Here is a 25,371-nt window from a genome sequence, read left to right as displayed (position 1 = left end):
GGCCCACATCTGAATCTTGATAGCATATCTCCAGAAATAAACCTTTTGACTATTACCACTTACTTACCAAGAAACATCACCTCTCCCCTAAGTCAGAATAATAGTCTCATCTCTTGGAGCGTCTTTGTCCATTTCTTTGCTTTAGTGCAGGTAAGAATCCCAACTTCTCTCCCATCAGATCTCATGAGAGGCCATGGGAATTAACTTTCCACATATATGTGAAAGCAGAATTAGAGTTTGAACTGATACCTGCATGCCTTGTATTAATCACTAGACTTATTTAGGAAAGCTTGAGTTTTGAAGAACTGGCAGTTGGATATTCTACACAAGTGTTTTTGAGAAAGTGGCAAAATGATCAAGTAATAACAAATCATTATAGTTCAAGCATATATTGTACAAATCAGAAACACTCTCAGTATTTAATAAAGTTAAGTCAGTGATAAAAATAACAGCATTTCGTTTAAGTAAGATAAAATAATTTAGACATCTACTCAGTAATGCGCAGAAAAAACAACAAGATTTCCGGGCAATGGTTTAATTATAGATATTTTGTGCTGTTAGGATTTTTTACTTGCTTGGTGATTTCAGGTCAAACAGAATATAACTGGGACACTAATTCAGCAATACTCTGTGGTGTATCATCTCAGACCAGAATTTGATTAATAATTTGGTAAATTTAAAACATGGCTTTTTAACAATGAAAATGTTGACAGTTCTATGAGACATTATAATCTATTAACCTTGTATTTGCAAAGGTTTCACCTTATTTTCACTGTGATGATTTTAATTTTCAAATATATAAGTTGTATGAAGCAGATTAAAGACTTTTAAAACCCTCTGCAAAGAGAAGCCCAAAAATGTCTCCAGGAAGGAAATCAGGCACTAGAGAAATCAATATCCTTTGCAGCAGATGTATTATAAACCCCGAATTCCATGCTCTTTTCTGGCTAGTAGTCTGGTAGAAATAAAATGTTTAAAAGAAAACGAAGGCTTTTGCCTACTATTTTTGGCTACTTTTACAGCTAAAAGTTTTGGAAACACTTCTTCACTTATTTGTTTTATGAAGTTTATCTCCCTAAATCACATAATTAGGTGTTTAGAAAAAAAAAATGGAGGGTTCTCTCCTAAGTGATTCTTGTAGCTGTTATTCCTGCACCACAGTTACCCTTTAGAGACGAAAGTCAATATCATCTGCATAAGCAACTGTGTACAGAATCACATTTAGAATTTATTAAGTGTCATTTCATATATTAGATTATTTGATCATTGCATCCCTGGGAGTTAATTATAGCAGATATTACTTCTACTTGCTAGCAATAACTTTGAAGCAAAAGGAAATTAAATAAAGTAAATACCAGATTTAAAAGTCCACATACATGATACCTAGGACACCTCAAAGTCCTTTGGCTTCAAGTCTAGCCTTTTTTTTTTCCCTTCCTTATATTGACTATGAAATCACAGTTGTTTTTTATAGGAGAAAAGAAATGCTGGCCTGGCCATAATGGTAACATCATTCTCAGACACCTAAGGGCAGCCTGAATGCAAGATTACCTTCAAAGCACAAGCCTTGAAATGCCCTTTAAAAAAAAGTTACAAACAAAACCTTTCAATAGAGTTTATTTAGGGCATGGGGAGGGGGTAAATAGAGACAGAGAAAGAGAGAGAGAGAGAGAGAGAGAGAGAGAGAGAGAGAGAGAGAGAGAAGAGGAGTAGAGGTCAGCTATGATCACAGAGCAGGGAGGGGAATGGGGAGAGAGGGGGAAGAGGCAAAGAGAGCAAGAGCAAGAGAAGAGCAAAAATCATTTTATATCTATGCCACATTTGAGCTAGAATTGGAAGTTGAAGAGTTATTCTCTTTCTCAATATTCGTTTACATTTTTATACTACATAGAGTTGTTCTTTTTGTTTATAGAATGCTGGATTCTATTTTAATCACATACTTTTTATATGGGCCTTTGAAGAAGAACCCAAAAGTTTATTTTGAAATATATGTGTTTGGGGGTGTGCCTGTGTGTGCAAACATATATGTTTGTATGTTTGTATGTGTGTTTGTTGCATTTATATGCTTGTATATTTGTAGGGATATTCATATATATTTGTATGGTGTGTTATTGATTTCATTGTCCTGTCATTTTTATTTTACTCAAGCTGAAGTTTAATTTAGCAACACATCACTCATATTGTTAGGACCTAGGGGGCAAAAAACCCTATATTTAAAGTACCAAAACAACTCTAAACTGCATACTAAGCTAAAGCCACCCAATAATATGTTTTAGTGAATGTTTATAGGTTTTCAAATTCATAGAAAGGCAGAAATGCAGGGTCATAGCTTCATTTCTATGTCCTCTTTACAAATGAGCGTGAGGAAGGTTTGGTCAGCTCCTGTGTGTGTGTGTGTGTGTGTGTGTGTGTGTGTGTTGGGGATGGGGCATGTTAAGGTCACATGCAGCCTTGAGTGTAGCATTCTCTTCTCAGATCCAGTGTTGAGCTGCATTGGGTATTCCCCAGCTCATAAAAGGCAGGGAACTACCACTCCAGAAGTAACTTCCTAGAGAAAGAGACCCTAGGAGTTCAGAATCTATTCAAACATACAAGATTTGAAGTGCCAACAGTGCTTCTGAGTAAAGGGCATGTGGTAAAGAAACAGGAATTCTCAAAGTAATTTCTAATCAAAACACCTTTAAAAATACTCATGACATCTACCAATAATATTTCACCTTACTGGCACCTCTTATGGGCACATGCCTCCATCTCTGTGGTTCCTGTAAGCCATCTCTCAGAGAGCTCCTTGTCCATAAGGGACTCCCATGGACAAGAATTGTCTGTCTGTGAGAGAGTTCTCTACATGGAACTTTAGGGAGGAAGGAAGAAATTCTGGTGTATTTGATATTAGAACGTTTATGCCCTCTTCACAAAATAACTGCAGTTACTCTCTCTCTCTAAGATGCTTATTGGCTCCTCCTAGATTTTCTGACATGCACAGGAACTATAGCAATCATCTGGGTCCTTTCTGTTTATAACCTTCTATAATGCCACCCCTTCTATGATGCCAGTGATGGTCAATTAGGCCCTATAAGAATGAACATGTAACTCCCTAGACAGAACAAAGATCAAGTCATATGAGAGAACTGAAATAGTTCTTCAAGAGAGCTTCGAAGAAGGGTCGTTTCTCTTTAAGATTCCCCCATGGGTGAAGAGAAACAAGTTTATAGTAAGTGCTTCAAAGGATTATTCCTTAGTGAAGAAGGCTACCCAGCACCTAAGAGCACCTGCCACCTAGCAGTTATCCTATAAGAAAGATTTTTAGGAACTCTGCGACTAGTTTTATCACCTGACTAAAGGAACAATAACAGCACCTGAGAGTCCTGTGAGGTGAGTTGAGATAGCCTTGTGTATGGGGACTGAGTAAAAGTGGCTCTCTGTTTATGGATTACCTGGTGATCCCACTTAAAAGCAAACAAACAAACAAACAACATCAAAACCTCTAGGTGTGGTCATTGTATTTTCTTTCCTTAACTGATATTTATAAGATTCTCTCTATTTTTTCTGGCTTATCTTTGTCTAGTCTATATCTTCATATTTAAAGTTACTGCTCTCTCTCTCTCTCTCTCTCTCTCTCTCTCTCTCTCTCTCTCTCTCTCTCTCTCTCTCTCTTCTTTTTTCTTTTGTTTTTTCGAGACAGGGTTTCTCTGTGTAGACCTGGCTGTCCTGGAACTCACTCTGTAGACCGGGCTGGCCTTGAACTCAGAAATCCATCTGCCTCTGTCTCCCAAGTGCTGGGATTAAAGGCATGCGCCACCACTGCCCAGCTAATAATCACTTTTAATATAACTACCTCACCTATGTGCATTAGCATCGTAGATGGGGCTAGATTTTCTATTTGTACAATCTGCCTTCTTTGTAAATTTATTTTTCCTCTTGTGTACTTTACTTGTGATTAATTGGGAAATGCTTATAATTCAATGCTAGCTCCTCTGCTGATTCACTATTTATAGTTTGCTAAAGCAAAAGTTGATACCACAGACATTAGAATACATATCTTTAAATAATCAGAATGTACTTTCAAATTACAATGTATCCCTTCACATCCAGATTAATTATACATTCAAATTCTCGCCTTTGGTTGGCTTACATTTTATTTTTACGAGTGGCATAAACAATGTGTGTTGTCATATTTCTATTAAGTCACTTTTAGAATACTCTAAAAAGTTTGATGCAGTTTCCTTCACTTTTGAAGTTTTGGATAATTTGTTCTCATAACATTGGGCTTTTGTGTGTGTTACATAGCTTCTGTTAAAAGTAAACAAGCAAACAACAATAACAACAACAACAACAAAACCCTTCCTTCAGTATTTCCTGTGGAGAAGGCTTGTTAGCAATGAATGTTAAGACTGCTTTCCCTTGACTTTGTGAAACATACTCTTTTTAAGTATATAGCTCAAAATAGAAAGCTATTTTCAAGGAGTTTTTGGGTTAGTGTGCAAAGTAAAGGGATTTCTGTAGCATTTTCTTACATATTTTGTTTTTCTTGGTCCTTCTCCTCTACTCCCCCAACCACCTACAGATCTCCAGCTGGCCCAGTTAGTCTCTTTCCATCCTTTCCATGTCTAGGGTTTTGTGTTGCTTTTTGTTTTGTTGTTCTCCTTTTAAACCCCTCTTCTTTCATGATCACCTTTCTAGTCTCTTCACCTATACCTCCTACACACACACACACACACACACACACACGTAAATTTAAGAGCTACATGGGAAGAAAATATGCATCCTTTTGCCTTTCTGAATGTATAGCATTTTAGGAAATCATTTCTGGTTCCACCTATTTCCCTGTAAAATCTCATCATTCTATTTTTCTTTGTGATGAATAATATGCAACAGTTGTTACATTGACCACATTCTCTTTATCCACGCATCGGTTGGTAAACATTTGCTTCTTAGTTACTGTGAATAGTACAGCAATAGATGAGCAAGTATCTCCCCAGAACATGGTAGTTCTATTTTTGTAGGGGTTTGTTTTGGTTTGATTTTTTGCCTTGTTTGTTTGTTTGTTTGTTTTAAGAAAACCATAAGGCTTTCTAGGGTGGCTAAATGTATTTGCTGGTTTTTTGTGTCAACTTGACACCAGCTGGAGTTATCACAGAGCAAGGAGCCTCCCTTGAGGAAATGCCTCCATGAGATGCAGCTGTAAGGCATTTTCTCAACTAGTAATCAAGGCAAGAGGGCCCATTGTGGGTGGTGCCATCCCTGGGCTGGTAGTCCTGGCTTTATAAGAAAGTAAGCTGAGCAAGCCAGGGGAAGCAAGCCAGTAAGTAACATCCCTCCATGGCATCTGCATCAGCTCCTGCTTTCTGACCTGCTTGAGTTCCAGTCCTGACTTCCTTTGGTGATGAACAGCAATGTGGAGGTGTAAGCTGAATATTCTCTTTCCTTCCCAACTTGCTTCTCAGTCATGATGTTTGTGCAGGAATAGAAACCCTGACACTAAGACACTACAGAAGTTTATGATCACACCAGCAGCTCACAGGGTTGATCATTTTCTATGTCATCACCAGCATTTGTTATCATTTATTTTCTTAATGTTAGTCACTCTTGTCAGGATGAGATGAAATTTTGAAATAATTTTCATATTCATTTTTTATGACTAGAGATGTTGAATATTTCCCAAAAATTTATTAGCCATTTGTGTTTTTTCTTTTGAAAACACTCTGTTGAGTTTACTAGTCCATTCGTGGGTTGCAAAATTTTGTTTTCTGTATTTAAGTTTTGCAGTTTTTATATATTTTAAACATTAAAAACATATCTGCTGTATATGGACAAAGATATTTTCAATATTCTGTAAATGCTCTGTTCATTCTGGTGTTTGTTTCTTTGCCTTGGAGGTTTTAAATTTAATTTAATCTAATTTGTCCATTATTATCATAATTATTTGTGCTATTAGAGTCCTTTTCAAAAACTTCTTGTCTATGAGAACATTGATGGCTTTTTGTATTTGGTTTTGGTTTTGATTTTGGTTTTGGTTTTGGTTTTGGTTTTGGTTTTGGTTTTAGCTCCTGCAAGCAGTTTCAACATTTCAGGTCTTATATACAAATAGTTTTTATTAAAATTTTTTAAATGTATATTATTAAATAATATAAAAATCAATAATCAAAATAAAATTTTGGGTATAATTACTCCCTCCTCCTGAGTTGTCTTTTATAACATCCTCTTCAGATGTATATACATTGGGGCTAGGGGCTGCCAGTCTTTTCAATAACTAGGGCTCTGAGGGGATGCAGAAGACCTACCATGCCTCTTTATCTTTGCCACTTGGTGTTTCATGATAGCCTTTCCCCCTTGGGAGACTGCACCAAACTGAGCAACGCACTTTTCTCATGATAGAGACACCTCTCCCGGTGGTATGCAGGGTGCTGGCTTCTCAGACTGTTAACTCCAAACCAACAATGGAAAATATCAGCTTTTGGTTCTCCTTGTCATGCTCCTTTCTCCTCCACAGCCTGCTATAGTGTGTTTATCTCTGAGCAGTGCATCTAGTCCTTTGTCATATATCTCCATCTGAATCAACTCTCTCCATTTTGCTGTTCTCATTACAGCATTACTAATTTCCATGTGACCTATCTTTTGTCCCCTCCACTTTCAAGATTTTCTTTGTCTTGGTTTGAGCAATTTGAATATAATGAGCCAAGGAGTGAGATAGCATCTCTATCATATTACCCTGGTGATAGTCTCTAAACTTCTTGGGTCTATGATTTGCTGACATTATTAACTTAGAAAAGGTTCAAGATGATGTCTTCAAATCTACTTTCTACCTTAGTCTATTTCTTGCTTTGCCTCCAACCTCAACCTTCCCTTAGTGGAGGTAATTCAGTTGGTGACTGACAAAAGCCAATATTTCACTGACTTAGAATTTCCATTTGCTTTCATCATACAGCTTTCATGTGAGTCTCCACACTGTCCACTTGGTCCACCACAGCCATTCAAATGAAAATTACTATTTAATTTTCAACAGTTCCAACACTTCTATCCTACTTGGTTCTGTTGGTTGTTTTTATCTATTGGAAGTATGTTTTTTTGTTTTGTTTTGTTTTGTTTTTGTTTTTTTTATTTTGAGAAGCTTGGAATGTTAGTTCCCCACCCAAGTCTGAGGTAAATAGTTGATAAGGAAGACATAGTTTTAGGTGTCCAGTGCTACTATAACAAAGAGATATTATATATCTTATTGAGGAAGGCATAGGGGAAGGAATATGAAATGCTCAGTCATGTTGTTGAATCAACAGCCAGGAAGCAGAGAGTGGATAAGGATTGTCTAGATACTTAAATCTCAAGGCCTGCCCTCACCCAGCTCTAAAGCTAGTTATCTTCTAAAGGTTGCCCAGCCTTCCAGAAGGGCTCCACCAGCTGAGTACCAGCTGAGTACCAACTGTTCAAATATATTTTTCTATGTGGGACATTTCACATCCACATTATAACAATTTCCTTTTATTCCTTTCATTTTAAATATACAACAAATAGCCAATTTATTGAACTAGTTATTTAAATTTCATAGAACAGCCATGGTTTCAGATACTCAAATTCGTTAAAGAAAATATAAATTGTACTGCTTTTCAAAGCAGTTAGGTTTAAAACAATACTTATCTCTGTTACCTCACAGTTCAGAAGCCTGATGCATCTTGGAATGAGCATAGTGTCAACAGGACACATTCTTTCATGGAGATTGTACTAAAGGAACTGGGTCCTTCTAATTTCTATAGGCTGCTATACATCAAGCCCCATAGCTACCAACTCCATCTGAAAATCTAGCAGTTCTTGTGTGTTGAGGTCATATAACATCCCTCTGACTCTTAACCTCTGATATCTGACCTTTTCTTCGGCCTCCCTCTTATACTATTAATAATACTGCACCCTAGATAATCCAGTGTAATCTTTGTATACTAAGGCCATCTAATTAATTCCATTTTAAACCTTAATCCTTCTTTGCCCCAGAAAATAACATACTCGTGGCTTCTAAGGACTGGTCACCAAGTTTCTTAGGGATATCACTCTCATGCCTCCCATGGGCAGTAATTGAACTAAAATTTGACATTTGAAATGCTACAAGAAATTTTTTCATTTTTCTCTTCTCTTTCTCCCTCCTTTTTCTTTCCATCTTTATTAAAGTAGAGACAGCACCATTTGTTCTTCTAATATCACAAATGAGTCATTAAGTGTAGTAGAGCTGAAATAGCCATCAAGTTCTCAAGGACTACTCAAATACATGAAGGCTATACATGGAGCACTGTTGAAGTTCTTCTTTGAAATATGCTCACTGAAGTGGTCTTGTTATTTAGCAGCTTATTGGGGAATAGAATTAGCTGTCTTCCTAAGTATAGGGTGAGACTGTTCTCGGGTTTCTTTTTGACATATAGCCACATGGTGTAATTTTGTCCAATTCTATATTTTAAGAAAAATAATGACATTAAACCCTAAACTTCACATTTACTGCATTTAGTAGCCTGTGCTGCAGATAAAAGAACACTGATTTGAGAAGCCATTTCAGTAGCATAATACTTGAGAGCAGAGCTAGGTAGAGCAGACTGCTAAAAAAAAAAAAAATCACAGGATCCCCAGGTCTATTCAAGAGTGTTGACATTAAAAGGCCATTTGAGGTTGGTTTGTTTGTTTTGTTTTTGTTTTTTTTGGGGGGGTGTTGTTGTTGTTGTTCAAGATATAAAAAGATATCAAGAAACACTAGAAACAGATACCCAGGAAGTTGTAATATTTCACACACAAAAAAATGAAAAGGCAACCAGGAAGATTCTTCTTCAAGATGTCAGTTGACATATGACCACATTCTCAATGCTTGTAGCAAGGAAGGTGCTGAGTATGCCTATACCTGCCTGGATACATGTTGACCTTTCATGCTTATTATAGATTGGTACAGTTAGTTGTCTTGGTAGTAGCTTCATTCCTGTAATTTAAGAGAATGGGGCAAAAGAGAAAAGGAGGGGGAGATGAGGGAGGAAAGGAAGAAAGAGAGTAGGGAGATGATTTGAAGAGTGGAGAAATGACTTTACAATGTACAAATGGAGCATTGTCAGGCACTGGATTGAAACATCTGTTCCTGGATGAAAGAGGAGGCTTACAAACTTGAAGTGGTACCAGCAAGTGAAGGAAGATCATCATGTCCTGGAAAACATTGCCTTGGAAGATTCTCGAGGTTCCTTCCCAACAGCATAAAATGTAGTGAACAGTGCTGGGGTGGAAACTTTGAGCAGCCAAAGTGTGAGAGCAGGTTTGTTCAGACTATGGCATTGCATGGAAATGCAGAGAGAGCCCCAGGTTTGCAGGCATCATCACCTATGTTTGGGTGGGCTTTTCAGTGATGTAGCCACTTTTAAGTTATTCTTATTCCTTGTAAATACTCCATCACTCATACACCTTTTGATAAGCTAATGGAAAACTTGCCAGTTGACCAATTTCAACATTGGTGCACCATTATTTTGTCTGCCATATACTCTTTCTGGGGTGATTAGGTAGGTGTGTGCGAGTGTGTGTGTGTGTGTGTGTGTGTGTGTTGTATCTCTCCAGGAAGACTGCCACAACACATGTGCCTGTAAGGTAGGGAATTGGTCAGTTGACTACTGTAAATACATCATACATACAGTGTCATCATACACAACAGTGTTTCCCTTAATATTTACCAAGTGTTCAACACTATTTTCTTTGTGTTCTTAGAACTCTGTCTTTTATCAGGAAAGGGCTACTGCCCTCTCATGGGTCATGTGTGATTCTGAAGCTTACTGTAAACCTTTTCTACTGTCTCTTCCTGGTGTGGCTGCCGAATCCCAGATGCTCACTGGCAGGCAGCTGCCTCTCGGCTCACTTTGAAAGTGGGACACCAAGATCTGTTCCATTTGGAGTGCAGTACTAGTGACTCAGCTTCTTCTGGAACAAAAAGTCTTTCTTTCCTAGGTTTTCACTACCCCCTCATGACACTTTCTCTAAGTAGGGCTGGCTTCCCTACCAACCTCTGTGTTCTGGCTATCTCATTGTTTTTTGAGGTCAAATTACTATAGTAAGATGCATTACAGGTGTGCTTTACACTCCTTGGGATTGATATTAACAGTAAAGAATTAACTTCATCATACCCTTTCCACTAGATATTGACAGCTTTGAGTGGATGCACAAATAAAATGTAATAAAAATGGCCAAATGGTCTTGTTCAAGTTGAAATAGAGATATATCTTAAGATTAAAGGCTCATACATATGGATCTAATTGATTTGACTGAGTGTAATTCAAATGTAAAAGATGCCTTTCTACAAATTAGCATCTATATCATGAAGTCACCAGCATTCTCCCACTTCGTATTTTGAATTGTTAATGTATGTATAACAGAATGGCAAGCACACAAGGCATTTCTGTTCTGGGTCTACTTGTGTAGAGTCCTCTGCTTAGAGACAGACAATGACAGCCTAGAATGGGGGTTGACTCTAGATTGTACAAGGGTTGGTTCATAGAGAAAGCTGAATGTTCTAAATATTTCTAAATATTTTCTGACTTCTGTTGATTTCCTCCACAAGGCCACCATTGTTGTTCATGAGATAAATTCCTGAAGGAATATGTGCTAAAACCCTATTAATATTTCTATATTTAGCACCATACCTGTAACCCAATTAACAAGGCATTTTAACTATAAAATCCTTAGCACAAAAGCATGGAACCCACTTGGTAAGACCACCCAGTTGAACACCATAATCAAAAGTACTTTGTAAACATGCTTTAATGTCTTGCACATCTATGCTTCAGGGAAAATTTCTCGTGAAGTTTTCATGGTTCATTGATGGTGAAATGCAAATCATGGGTGAAAATTCTTGTTCTCATATTGAGACAACTCAGTGTCTGTCCTTCCATGCTGGTCATTGATGTGGTGCATAAGCATCATAGCTAGATAGGAATGCCCTTCCTCCTTTGGGAAGCTTGCATGGTGCTTTCTGGTACCATGAAGGCTGGTCCTCAGGGAGGAATCATTCAGCTCTCATCCAGCTCAGGGGTCTCTGAGCCCTGTTTTTGAAGTGCTTGGTGTCTTCAGCAATCGGGACTTACCTACTATCTCTGGAAGACAACCAGAGGTAATAGGTAGTCTGTAATGTTTTAGAAGTCTCTTGAGCAAACATGGCCAAAAATTCAAAAGAAAAATCTCAAGTCTGGTGTTAGGGTTTTGGTTAGATGCTCTTGGAGACTGTATTGTCACACTAGATGAGAAAATGTCATGGAAACTATATGTGTATATTTATCCAGAGCCTATTTAAAGCAGTGGTTCTCAATATTCCTAATGCCTGGTTTAATGGCAATTTAATATGGTTGGTTCTTTATGATGTGGTGATATCCCAACCATAAAATTATTTTCATTGTTGCTACTTCATAAGTGTAATTTTGCTACTGTTATTAATTGTAATATAAATATCTGTTGTTTTCTGATGGTCTTCGGCAAAAGGGTCATGGCACACAGGTTGAGAACTGCTGGTTTATAGTCTATCATATAAGGAAATAGTGGTACTAATGTAGCAAAAATACCACAAGAGCGTAGTCTTTAGTTCCCTATAATCTGAAATAAGAATAAAGAAGAAGGGAGGAAGCCCCATGTGAGCAATTGACTAAGAAAGTCTTAGTTTGATTCTCAAAGCAAGTAACTTTATCATAGGTTTTTTAAAACTGATGTTAGACAGTCCAAGAACTCTAATTTCCTAGAGTAATGTCTTTACATTTTTTTTCCAATTTGTAATTCAGTCTCTGATCTTTTGAGCAATGAATCATTTTCAAAGTTTCTTGGCAGTTTACATAACAGAACTGTCTTCCTGAAGGACCAAGGAGCCATATCTTTGAAATGTAAACGAGAGAGAGAGAGAGAGAGAGAGAGAGAGAGAGCTTGCATCTCTGAGTATCTGTAGGAAAGCAGGAAGCTAATATTTATGAGTGTCTTATACCAAAGTGTAAAACCATGTCAGCTCATGGAAATGTTAGAAAATGTGCTTTCCCTTTCTATATGGCTCCTGAGCAAGCCCTCTACTCAGTACTCCTGCCATTAAGAAACTCTCCTGTCCTGTGCATAGTTGAGTTTAGACTTCATTCTGGTCTCCCTCCCCACTTCAATGACTTTAATAATGTATGATTTTCATTTAATCCCTCCCCTCAAACTTTATTTCATCCTTCAGTGTTGTTTTTGTCATCTAGAATATAGGAGGATGGGTTGTATATTCACAGGGATAATGAAAATGCAAAGAACGGGATGCAAAGCAAATCATACTTAGCTGAACTGGAAGATTTTCATAACAGAGTAAATATTCAAGATAGAGAGGAAAGGGTCGAAGATCAATCCAACTTATCTTTGGTTTGGGATATCTGGGCTTGTTTTTAATGTCAAAAAACAAAACAAACAAACAAACAAAAACAACTGAAATTCCTAAATTCCTTTGTGGGGGAGGGGGAAGAAAGTAGATCAGATGAAAATAAGTTGAATTTCAATAGATAGAAAACAAAAAGTGCATATGGATGACCAGCAGCTGTGGATGGACTCCAAAGCTCATGTAAAAGTAGGGTGACGAAAGTAGAAATATGATTCTAGGCTGAATGTATCAGAGAGATGAGAACCTTTAGGATAAACGGATGGCTCTAGAATAGTGCCAACTCATGGCCCGTTTAACCACTTGTACAACATCTGTTTGTAATTGGTCTCTTAGACTTCTTAACATAGAATAAAATTACAGAGGTAGACCTGAAAGAGGTAAATTCCAATTGCAATCATGTGTGTGTGTGTGTGTGTGTGTGTGTGTGTGTGTGATATGTATATGTGTGTATGTATGGTATGAGGTATGTAAGTGTGTATCTGTCTATGTGTTTGTGTGTTTTTGTAGTTTGTCTGGGTGTTTGGTATGTATAATGTGTTATGTATGTTTGTGATGTGTGTATGTTGTGTGTGTGTTTGTATGGTGGTGTGTGTGTGTTATATGTCTTTGTGTGAGTGTATATTATGTCCATGTGTGTGGTGTGGTATGTATAAGTGGTATGTGTCTTTGTGTATGTCTCTGTATTGTGTCTGTGTGTTTGGTGTGGTGTGTGTGTGTGTGTGTGGTGTATGTGTGTGTGTGGTATGTGTGGTGTGTGTGTGATGTGTGTGGTGTGTGTGTGTGTGTGTGTGTGTGGTGTGTGTGTGTATGTGGTGTGTGTGGTATGTGTGGTATGTGTGTGATGTGTGTGGTGTGTGTGTGATGTGTGTGGTGTGTGTTTGATGTGTTTGGTATAGTGTGATATGTGTGTGTGTGTGTTTCTGTGTGTCTGTCTCTGTGTCTCTGTATCTGTGTGTCTGTGTGTGAATGCTTTCACATTTCTTCCTCAGGTCTGTAAGAGAGAAAAACAGATGAAAACTATTAGTAGCCAGTTTGAGCAGTGAGTAGAAGAAGTTTAGATATATGGCCAACACTGCTCAGCAATGCTGATTAAATTCTCTAGATAATTGTCCCATAATAAACAAGTCTGTGTGTGTTGCTCACCCTGCTGCAGACTCCCTGGCCTTTTGCAAGCTTCTCTATCATAATTTGCTCCATCATGTCTGACATGCTGCTGTCCCCTGGCATTTCTACATTGGTCTTAAGCACAGTGCATCAGGCTATACAACTATACTTCATGCAAAATCCAACCGTAATTAACATTTGATGCCTACTTTCATGGCTGGTGCTCTTTTCCTTTTAAATAACATAATTATTAAACTTAGACAAGATATCTACTGCCCTTCTGTAGTCATCTAAATTATCTTTGAAAATAAGCAGTGTCACATTTGTTGATGTCTTTTCTCAATGTTCTGCAGTAATAGTTTTCATAGCAACTGTTAAACAATCAAACTACAGTAGTACCCTCCAGGCTTTAGTGCTTACAGTCTAAAATATGATCACCTCTAATCCCAAAGCAACACAAACACCTGCATTGGACCAAATGGACTCATAATTCCTCTCAATGCAATTTCTATTTAAACAACAAAAATAGCATAGGTGAGTAGCAGATGTTCCATTGCTAATGATCCAGATGCTCCACTCTGCTCTCATCATCTAGACCCTGCCTTGTTCATTTTCATTTTACAAGTATTGTTCTGTCTTGCATTGTTTGAAGCTGTTAGTGAAAAAAACTTACATATTTAGATAGACATGATTTGTGTTTCCATGATATTCAATATACACCAGTTTGTGCCCATAGAGCTGGGTAGTGCTGTATAATGGTCCAGGGTGTGGGGTGGGGGGCTGTGTGGCGGGAGGAAGATACAGGGTTGGGTTCCTGAGTCCAAGATTGTATTCAATGGGGTCCAGTGAGATGGTTCAGCAGTTAAGAACACTGGTTGTCTTTCCAGAAGTCTTGAGTTCAGTTTCCTAGAAATCAGATGGTGGCCCATGACCAGAAGAGGGATCTAATACCCTCTTCTGGCATGCAGGTGCACATATAGACAGAGCACTCAGAAAGATAGAAAGAAAGAAAGAAAGAAAGAAAGAAAGAAAGAAAGAAAGAAAGAAAGAAAGAAAGAAAGAAAGAAAGAAAGAAAGAAAGAAAGAAAAAGAGAGAGAGAAAGAGAGAGAGAGAGAGAGAGAGAAAAGAAAGAAAGAAAGAAAGAAAGAAAGAAAGAAAGAAAGAAAGAAAGAAAGAAAGAAAGAAAGAAAGGAAGAAAGAAAGAAAGAAAGAAAGGAAGGAAGGAAAGAAAGAGGTCACTTATAACCAGACTTTTAAATTATCTTTTCATGATCAGTTGGACCCACTGTTGGAAATTTTCCCTATATCACAGCAGAAAAGCACATGTTCCTCACCGCCAGGAAACGAAAGAGGAAAAGTGAAAAAGACACTACCATTTACTTCAAAAAAAAAGTCATGATTTAAAGATTCTCACTATGTCAACTGCTAAATGTCACATGGCCTCTTCCAGCGTATCACTCAAGGAACCCAGTCTCTAAATGCTAAAGATCCAGATTATAGCAGCATCTGTGTCTAGATCTTGTAGCTGGTTCATAGCTACAGCTGGGATCCATGCATCAGGTGTTGGGGAATCCAGTGCAGGCAGATTACAAGCAAACACGTCAAGTACTACTCTCATCTCAAAGTAGGTGAAGAAGAAACCATCCTGTTCTCTTAGGTGACACATCTTAGCTTAAATCATCCTTCCCAAGGGAAGACATTTCTCACCATGATGCTCTTCTATATAGGACACAGTCCATTCCACTCTGCCTAGAAACAGCTAATAAACCTACAACCTGCTGTTTCCTCCCTGAGACACAGGAAAGCAGGACTTTTACACTCTGAGGCTTCACTCCTCCTACATAATCCCCATGAAAGCTCCATTTGTTTACAAGTATAATTTGCAAGAAATACTAACTTTGCAGGATGTCTCTTGGAAATCCGTGGTGGCTCTCTTGCCATATTTTATGCAAGAAAACTAGTGTGTCTCAAGTTACTTAACAGCAAGACAGTCTTTACATAACAACCATGGCTGTGTTTGCTCACTTTCTCCTCTCAACTCACTCTCCCCAGCAGCACTTAATGAGGCAGCAACACAGACCTGCTGCGCCAATGGCTCTATTGTCCTAATTATTAGGAAACATGCTCATCTCAGAGCCTCAGGAAAATTCCATGCTCTGCTTTCTCGGGAGAAGATGAAATGCAGTCTCCAAGAAAAGTTCCAAGTTTCCCGAATCTTGGCTATTTCAGAGTATATAAAGTTATAAAAATCTAACATGGGCATTTTTATTCTGCACATTTTGAGATCTCTTTAGAGAGCACTTCTTTTTTCTTGTTGATATGATTCATACAGGCTGTAATAGCAGTCTTCTATTAATAAGAGCTGTATGAAGTTATAAATGTGTAAGAGTCTGGATGTCAGTTACTTTTTTTTTCATTATTTACATTTAGAAAGCAAAGAAGACTAACCCAGTTCACTCTTAGCAACAAGACAGCTGAATGAATGGCAAAGATATTCAGCTAACCTCTGATGGAGGTGCTAGGCCTGTCTCCTAGCCTCCAACTCATCTTCTGTAAGAGAGCATGGTAGTGTTAGACACAACAAGAAAACTGTGCCAGGGATCCCACAATCATTGACAGTAAGTGGGATGGAAAACTGCAATTGAACACCGCGATAATGACTGGTGGTCCTCAGGGAATGGCTTTGTTACTAGGAATAAATGTACTTACAAGGAAGGAAAGTCACTAGATACTGTTTTTAAAGGTCTTTCTAGTTGGGCTAAATAGTAAACCTTATAAGACAGCTTTAAAATGGTTTATTCACATGTGTCAAAATATAATTTAGTCAGTGATAACCCAACAAAAGGTTTTATTATTTTATTCAAGAGGAATTTTTCCTTCAGATACACAATTAGAAGACTAATCAGATACTAAAATACAAACATTCTTTATAACCTGAGATTGCTTTAACTGGTAATTTTGCTCCCACACTTTTTATGAGGTGAAATATGCAGATATACTTTTCTCTGTGTTCGTGGCAGGCATCTAAACATTAGACTTTAGGACTCAAATGAGGACTTGTACTTTGTCCATTTATTGACAAATAAGTTTGTTTTGAGGTAATTAAAATTCATGTGAGAATGAAGAAAGGAAATATTTTATCCTTTCACACATTTTTGTGCCTCATGCTAAAATCTGATGCTTTGAAGTTGCTTCTTAAATCAAGCATGAGAGTAGGGTTGTGGAAAGATCAACCCCTCAGTTTCCCTTTCCAACACAGGATTGGGCTATTCAGTCTCTGTTAGTGTAAAACTTGTTGGTGGCGAAAGCTGTTTCGGTCCTGCATAGAGTATCATCCACTCCATTATGTGTCTGAGACATGTACCATGTCAAACTCAAACCTATGTACTCAATGATAGAATAGTGTTATATTACATTTTAAGAACATTATCAATAAATTCACATCCTGTATTTCTTTACCTGGGTGTTTTAAGGGCCTGCTTTATTTTATTTTTTATTTTTCTTTCACATATTATATCTAAGCTACAGTTTCTCCTCCATCACCTTTTCTCAGTCTCTCTCTCTACCTCCCCTCTCCCTCCGATACATCCACCTTTGCCTCTCTCAGAACAAAGCAGGCCTCCCAAGGACATCAACCCAACAAAGTATAACAAGCTACAATAAGACCAGGCATCATACCATCACATCACGGCTGGACAAGACAACCCAGTAGGAGAAGAAGGGTCCCACAAACAGGAAAAGGAGTCAGAGACACTGTAAGGAAACCAAAAAGAACACCTAGTTACTCTCCCATGGCATATGTATGTATGGGGTCCAACCCATACAGGCTCTCTGATCTCTGCCAGCCTCCATGAGTCCCAGTCAGTTGGAATTGCCTGCTTTATTTTAGAATAAATATGCTATGTGGTGCCTATATATGCAAGGTATACTTTAAAAACTAAAACCATGATGCATACTCTAACAATTATTTGTTTTTAAGGAACAATTCGCAATATTATTTGAAAAGGCTCACATTTAAAAATCTAAAGTAGAGTGAGGGCAGTGATCAGGATGTAAAGTGAATGAATGAACAAACAAATGAATGGATAAATACAGAAATGAATGGGAAAAAAAGAACTGTGGGGCCACCTCTGCCAACACTCTTTATGTAAAATGGAAAGTAACTGACTGACTTCTCAAAATTGGCATGCAAGATGAGTGTGCCCAGATTATAAATGCAAATCTAAGACTTCAGTGTCCAAAACTTTCAAGTACTGACAAACTACCACAAGGGGATATTTGATGTCTGACCTCATATGGCAGTTCCAGTTGAGATCAGGGACACTGAAAATATTGTATAATGCTCCTTTCAGACTGTGTGTACTAGTTCTACACAGAGCAAATAAACCCTGGTTTAGGCTTAGGACCTATCTCCAAGATAAGCCATTAAGTGTATGCAAATATTCCAGTCCCCCCCCCAAAAAAATGTCTAATACCAAAACATTTCTGATCCTAAGCAATTCTGATAGAGAATATTCAAGCTACATAAGACTACTACTTAAACGACAGAATAACTAACTTTGCTATTGTTGATGTTATTGTTCTTGCCATCGCTTATTGCTACGGTGTGAAGTTGCTGCATCTTCAGGCTAGATAACGACTATTGCCTTCTGCATTGCACCACTATTATCTCTGGAAACCTTTTCAGTCAACAAGCTAGGTCTCTCTTTTTTTGGTCTCTGTTTATAAATATTCCTCACTCTCCTTCATCTTACATTTTCCCCAACCTCACAGCCCGCTGACACCATTATCCTTTCTAGTTATGTCCTTTCTTTCATAATCAGTAACTGTTAAATGACTGTGAATTTTAGCTCTAGTATTTTTTTTCTTTTTTTTAATTAGGTATTTTCTTCATTTACATTTCCAATGCTATCCCAAAAGTCCCCCATGCCCTCCTCTCCCTCCCCTACCCACCCACTCCCACTTCTTGGCCCTGGCATTCCCCTGTACTGAGGCATATAAAGTTTGCAAGACCAATGGGCCTCTCTTTCCAATGATGGCCAACTAGGCCATCTTCTGCTACATATGCAGCTAGAGACACGAGCTCTGGGGGTACTGGTTAGTTCATAATGTTGTTCTACCTATAGGGTTGCAGATCCCTTTAGCTCCTTGGGTACTTTCTCTAGCTCCTCCATTGGGGGCCCTGTGTTCCATTCAATAGCTGACTGTGAGCATCCACTTCTGTGTTTGCTAGGCCCCGGCATAGCCTCATGAATCGTCCCCACCACGACCACCACAAAACACAACTAAAATTGCTAATACTTCTTTTTACAATTATTCATTTTATTTTACATGAATAAATATTTTGCTGCTTGTGTGTATGGGCAACATATATTCTTGTTGAGATTCTTGTTGCTTGCAGAGTTCATTAGAGAGTGTTGATCATCTGGAAGTGGAGCTATCGATGGTTGTGAGGCACCATAGGGGTGCTAAGAAGCAAACCCAGGTTCTGTTCGAGAGAAACACACACTCTTTCACCTGATGTGCCATGGTTCCAGCATGATAATAAATACTTGAAACTTACCAATAGATATTTGAAACTTATCAAAAGAACAGAAGAACACACAGTATAAAATGTACTTGTGAGCAAGTACCACCAGGCTAAAAACATGTTTAAAAGATCTTTTTAAATAAGAGTCAGAAAAAAAAAATCTGCGACCTTAAAACTTCAAAACCAACAGTTAGATTGATGGCCAACTTCATCAAAGCAAACAGGTGATATTTTGGATATGTCAGAAAGACTAATTGCTAGTTTAAAATTCTGTGCTCCATGAAAAATAGCCTGCAAGAGTAAATGAAGGTATTTTCATCTCACCAAAGATGGTCACTCTCATGCTTGTCCCTCTCAGTCCCACACCAGGGGTTTTGCTGCTGAGGTCTCTGGTATGGATCTATTAGCTTCACTCACAAAATAAGATTGCTTTGTATTCTGAGTTCCCAGTAGCTATGAGGCAATAAGATAAATACTATTTTACTGACAGTTCCTTTTCACCTCCAGCTGGGCTGGATAGATCTTCCTAGCCATATGTATTGCCCCATCATAGTTACAGTCATCTCATGGCACTGAGATTTAAAGTCTTAGACTATTAATTTGCATTCCAAAAGTAAACTGAGCTTACACACATACATCACATACAAAGCTTGGCTACAAATATTTCAGAGAACAAATGTCTAAAATGATGCATTGCCTTATTTATGCTCTTAAAATTTAGTCAGGGGAAAAAGTGCATAAAATGAATTGAGAAGGGCTGAGACTCTTACCTGCAGAATGGAAGCTATTTCTGATGAATGAAGATGTGATGAACAGTTACAAATACAAGTCCATTGCGACCCAAGCCACTCCAAGTCAGATTGCATACATGCAAATGTCTAGAATCCCTAGATCCTTTCCTGAATTTTCAAGTATTTGCTAGAACATGCCCATTTAGCCACCGATATGCAAAAACTGGCATGCTGTGAATCTTTCTTTCCTCTTAAATGATACTAAAACTTCTTTCTTTTTTCCCCCATCCTCTCTTCTCTGGCTTCCTCTCCAAATCTGCTGGTGTTTCTAACCCCTCTATGGTGGGTGTGGTCCTCTCCATCAGCCATGTGGGTAGTTGAACCAAACTCTGCTACCTGCCTTTCTGCTGCCCTGCCGGTCAAGAGACACTGCCAAGAATCCAGGTTGGTTGTGGGGCCTGGGGTCCAGGGGATTATAATGCCAAGTCATGATCAGGGTCTTCTTAATGACAGTACCCATGAGGCCCCAGGGTACATGGATGAATATTTTGACCCTGAAGTTCTAGATTTATTGGTTGATGGTACAGTTGTGGAAACACAAACTATGGCGTACACCTGCCCTCTTGTTTACTGTCACATTTAACCTCTGTGTTCTATCCCTTCAGTGCCATGCACCTCTCCAGCTGAAAAGACTTTAAGGCATTAGGAAATATTTCAATATTGTGAACACTTATGTTCCATCCCTCAGTGTCTTCCTGTCTTTTTCCAGTTTAATGGACTCTTAAGAAAATAGGAGACATCTAAGTGCCATGAAAGGTAGTCAGAACTTTACTTAGGCAGAACTCTGTGTCCCAAAACTTAAAACCAGGTTTGCTTTCTGCGCCATCTTCATTGCAAGCCCATACCCACTGTTGTGTTTATTGATGACCTACTTCCCAACCCGACTGGAACCCTGAAGGTAGCTTCCCATGCCAATCCTACTCCCAGTCGGCATTGCTTTTCTCTAGACCCCAAAATTTAATAAAATCAGAAAATCCTATCAAAAACATTTCTCCATGGCAGGACACCATGTGAGAACAGCTGGGAGTCTAGGGAAGACTGTAGACTAGGGGGCAGGTTCTTCTAGACTCAGCCTTCTGAGTAACAATCTGAACAAACACAGACTCTGTGGCTCAGTGTCCTTATGAATATAACAGGCTAGGAACACCTACCATGACATGTCACCAAGACAAGGAAATGACAACTGTAAAAGTCTTGTCGCAATGAATAGAACAGGTACTCAATGAAATGTGTCTATTTTTCATTGAAGTTGCCTTTTTACACTAAGGATATTATAAAGTGATTAACATCAGCCTCATTTAGCAGAGATTAAATGTCTCAACAAGAATAAATATCATTCCCAGAGTCAGTGCAATGAAAGCCGAATGGGACCCCAATTCAAGTTTTTTTTTTAAACTTTAAGATATTCTTTATTTACATTTCAAATGTTATCCCCTTTCTTGGTTCCAACCCTCCAGGAATCCTCCTACCCCACACTCTCACCCATGCTTCTGTGAGTGTGTTCCATCACCCACTTATCCACACCCACCTCCCTGTCCTACACTGGGGCAGCGAGCCTTCACAGGACAAAGGGCCTCTCCTCCCATTCATGCCCAACAAGACCATCCTCTGCTACATATGTGGCTGGAGCCATGAGTCCCTCCATGTGTACTCTTTGGTTGGTGGTTTAGTTTGTGGGAGTTCTGGGGGGTCTGGTTGGTTGATATTGTTGTTCTTCCTATGGGGTTGCAAACCCCTTCAGCTCCTTTGGTCCTTTTTCTAACTCCTCCATTGGGGACCCTGTGCTCAGTACAATGTTTGGCTGCAAGCATCCGCATTTGTATTTGTCAGGCTCTGGCAGAACCTCTCAGGAGACAGCTATATCAGGCTTCTGTTGGCATGTACTTCTTGGCATCCACAATAGTGTCTTGGGATTGGTGACTGTATATGGGATAGATCCCCAGGTGGGGCAGTCTCTGGATGGCCTTTCCTTCAGTCTCTGCTCCACACTTTGTCTCCGTATTTCCTCCTATGAATATTTTGTTCCCCCTTTTAAAGAAGGACGAAAGCATCCACAGTTTGACATTCCTTCTTTTTGAGCTTTGTGTGGTCTGTGAATTGTATCTTGGGTATTCTGAGTTTTTGAGTTAATATCCATTCATCAGTGAGTGCATACCATGTGTGTTCTTTTGTTATTGGGTTAGCTCACTCAGATTGATATTTTCTAGTTCCATCCATTTGCCTATGAATTTCATGAAATCATTGTTCTTTATAGCTGAGTAGTACTCTACTGTATAAATGTACCACATAGCTGGTCAGTGGTGGCACACACCTTTGATCCCAGCACTTGGGAGGCAGAGGCAGAGGCAGAGGCAGAGGCAGAGGCAGAGGCAGAGGCAGAGGCAGAGGCAGAGGCAGAGGCAGAGGCAGAGGCAGAGGCAGAGGCAGAGGCAGAGGCAGAGGCAGAGGCAGAGGCAGAGGCAGAGGCAGAGGCAGAGGCAGAGGCCGAGGCCGAGGCCGAGGCAGAGGCAGGCAGATTTCTGAGTTCGAGGCCAGCCTAGTCTACAGAGTGAGTTACAGGACAGCCAGAGCTAAACAGAGAAACCCTGTCTCAAAAAAAATAAATAAATAAAAAAAAAAAATAAACCACATTTTCTATATCCATTCCTCTGTTGAAGGACATCTGGGTTCTTTCCAGCTTCTAGCTGTTAAAAATAAGGCTGCTATGAACATAGTGGAACATGTGTCCTTGTTATATGTTGGGGCATCTTTTGGGTATATGCCAAGGCGTAATGATTGGTCAAAAAACAGGCCAATTCAAGTCTTTAAACATGTATTATGCCATAATGCTCTATGAGAAAAAAGAGAAAAAATGATTAAATCTGACTTATTAAAATGGACTATGAATCTTCTCCTATAGAATATTTTTAATGTGTGGATATTTTTACACTTTTTTCCATCAGTCCTAAAGGCATCAAATACTTCAATCAGGATGTACAGATGTTTTGTGTGCTCTAAAATAAATAAATGAGAATGTAAAATGTAAATGTTTCATTTGGAGTCCGTGTAGATTACCCCCGTATACCTGATATGACCACTGGCACTTGCATTTTAGGGGGACTGATTTCCACATACACCTCACCCTCACTGAAAAAAAAAAAGAAACTGAGATTAAGACTGTGTTGTTAATATTTGACTTACTTGAACACTAATAGAAAAACCCTTAATGTGATGTCATAATTGAACCTATGGCTTTGTGGAAGGATGACTAGTCAGAGTCACAGTTGTCTTTCATGGGATCTTTATGGTGAGTCAGAACTATCATAGGTTTAAAGATAAAGTTTGACGATTCTAAGATACTCCTATTTAAGTTGTAAGCCAAATTTACAAATGGAACGCCTTAAGTGGCAGTTGGCATGTGTTGATGTTGAAAGGTAAGGATACATTTACTGAATCATGATTACTGTATGGATAGTTTTGCCATAGAGAGGAAAAAATCATCAATTCATTTCTAGCTATATAAGTAGTTATCCAGATAAGTTACAAAACCCTCTGTTATGATAACAAAACAAAAACAAAAGAAAACAAAAAAAAATCTACATTTAAACAGTGTTTCAAAATTCTTAATTCCAAAATGTAGTGCAAACTAAGAAGCCATCTGAAAACACATAGCTTTATAAACTTAAAATCTGTGGATAAGTAGTATAGAATTTAATAGAAATAACACAGGAGAATTTCAGGACTTTGAAAGTGCTCCTGTACAATACTATAATAGTGGGTGCATGTCATTCCTTCAAACCCATAGGATTTACATAAAATGTGGACCTTAATATAGACCGTGGACTTGGGGTGTTAATGATATGCCTTTGTAGGTAGATTTGCCAGTTGTAACAAGCAAAGAAGTCTGGAAGAGTATGTTGTTGACCGTGTGTGGTATGTTGGTGACTGTGTGTGGAAGAGGCAAGGGGCCTATTGAAACTCTTTGTACCTTACTCTCAAATATGCTAGAACTTGAGGCACTCCAGATAAATCAATTTATTTGAGAAAAAAGTAAAATAAAACCTTTCCCAGTTCAAAAAGCATAAACAACGAAGAGAAGATCTGAGGGAATAAAATATAAAATGAAAAAATATGGCAGAGACACTTGTTGTCTGGAGTCAAATTATCAAACACTTTAGACCAATACTTATAATAAAATGTGTACAATGGGCTCACTGCTTTAGTGAGGTCTCACATTCGCCAATTACTGTCTGTTAGAGGCTGAATTACCTTCCTCCCCCTGGTATTGTAATAGGGATATTCTTTCTGTTGTCAAGTATTGGCAGGTAATTCAACTGTGGGGAGCAATATGGCTCCTAATATGTGCAGTCTCTTTATATATGTCTTGCTGCTTCTGATATATCCATCCTCTATTTTAAGTGTATTTTCCTATTTGTACTCCTTTGACACTTAACAAACTGTGCTTTTTAAAGTTATTAAATGAAAGTGCATTTGTAAGGAGGGGTCTGAGTTTCTTAAGCCTCGAGGAAGTAACCCATAACTGTAATAAGAGGCATAGCCATTGAATGCTAATATATATGCCAAAGGATGAGTCTAGAACCACCTACTCAAGGTTAGTCCCAAGCTTTTTCTTAAGGTCTGTTCTAAATCAATGCAAAGTGCCATTGTAATGCTTTCTGATAATCTTTCTACCAGCTTTGGCCATTTTTAATAAAACATTCTCATGTACCCAACAAAGAGATCAGCCAAACTCATTAGGATAATGAAAGGAAAACCAAGCCATGACGACCGATAAGCTTACCTATTAGGATGCCCTCCTTTAAAAAATTCTATTTGTGACACTGTGTTCTTTTACACTGTATCAGCAGTGCCACCAAGCAGTCTCTGAGAGCTGCAGCTCCTCATGTCTCACTGTTCACAGTCAATCAGTCCAGGCAACTCTCTGTGTTCAACTTCACTCCATTACTCACGGGCATAGACAACTGTGATATAATCCAAAAGCCTCAGGAGGGAGGCACGAGAGAAGCAAGATGCAGATTAAAGGGCACTGACCTGGGATAATGGGTCTCTCCCCAGCAACACTGATGCTTTGGCTGTGGCAAGCGGCTTCTGGTCTAAGGCAGGAAAGTTTCCCGGCTTGTTGGCTTTCCTGTTTCTTCCAGCCACACTACTCAGGCTTATTGTCACTGTGGTAAACACATTGAATGTGTAGGACCTGTGAGACCCGATTACGAAAATAATAATAATGTGTATACATGTGTCAGAAATCTCATTACATTTGAAAGGCAAAAGTTATTTACTAATCAGATAATTCATGAGAATTGTGGGCACCAATTGTGCCTTTCTCATTCTTTTGGCTTTAGATGGTCTGTTTCTAAATATCCTCTTACCACCCATTTCAAAGGAGAAACTTCTCTGACCATGAAACAATAGATGGCAAATACTGAATAAATATAGCCAAGAACAAGAAAGAAGGCACACAAGACCATTTCTCTATGCAACTACTATTAACTTTTTCATGTCTCTATATAAAACTGTACATATATTTATTCTTTGACTAACTGTTTGATTAGATGCATAATTACTG

At 38.5% G+C, this 25,371-nt stretch overlaps 1 protein-coding gene across 4 annotated transcripts in view; it reads left to right on the top strand.

The window, feature by feature from the left end:
• Positions 1-25,371, top strand: part of Sphkap (SPHK1 interactor, AKAP domain containing) — a 142,333-nt gene that overhangs the window by 2,234 nt on the left and 114,728 nt on the right. For 2 of the 4 annotated variants that reach the window (XM_029480139.2, XM_029480132.2), the window contains exon 2: positions 20,111-20,189. The exons of 1 other annotated variant lie outside the window; for it this stretch is intronic. In XM_029480139.2, coding sequence (XP_029335999.1) covers positions 20,111-20,189 — 79 coding nt within the window. Of the gene's footprint in view, positions 1-17,122; positions 17,240-20,110; positions 20,190-25,371 lie in introns of those variants that run through there. One more of the 4 variants, XM_029480134.2, reaches the window with a different exon arrangement.

Source organism: Mus caroli, unplaced genomic scaffold, assembly GCF_978045245.1.
Source record: "Mus caroli unplaced genomic scaffold, Mus_caroli_1 scaffold_1, whole genome shotgun sequence".
Classification (NCBI taxonomy): domain Eukaryota; kingdom Metazoa; phylum Chordata; class Mammalia; order Rodentia; family Muridae; genus Mus; species Mus caroli.
Note: the sequence above shows the minus strand (reverse complement) of the source record. Positions and strands in the feature narration are given on the sequence as shown.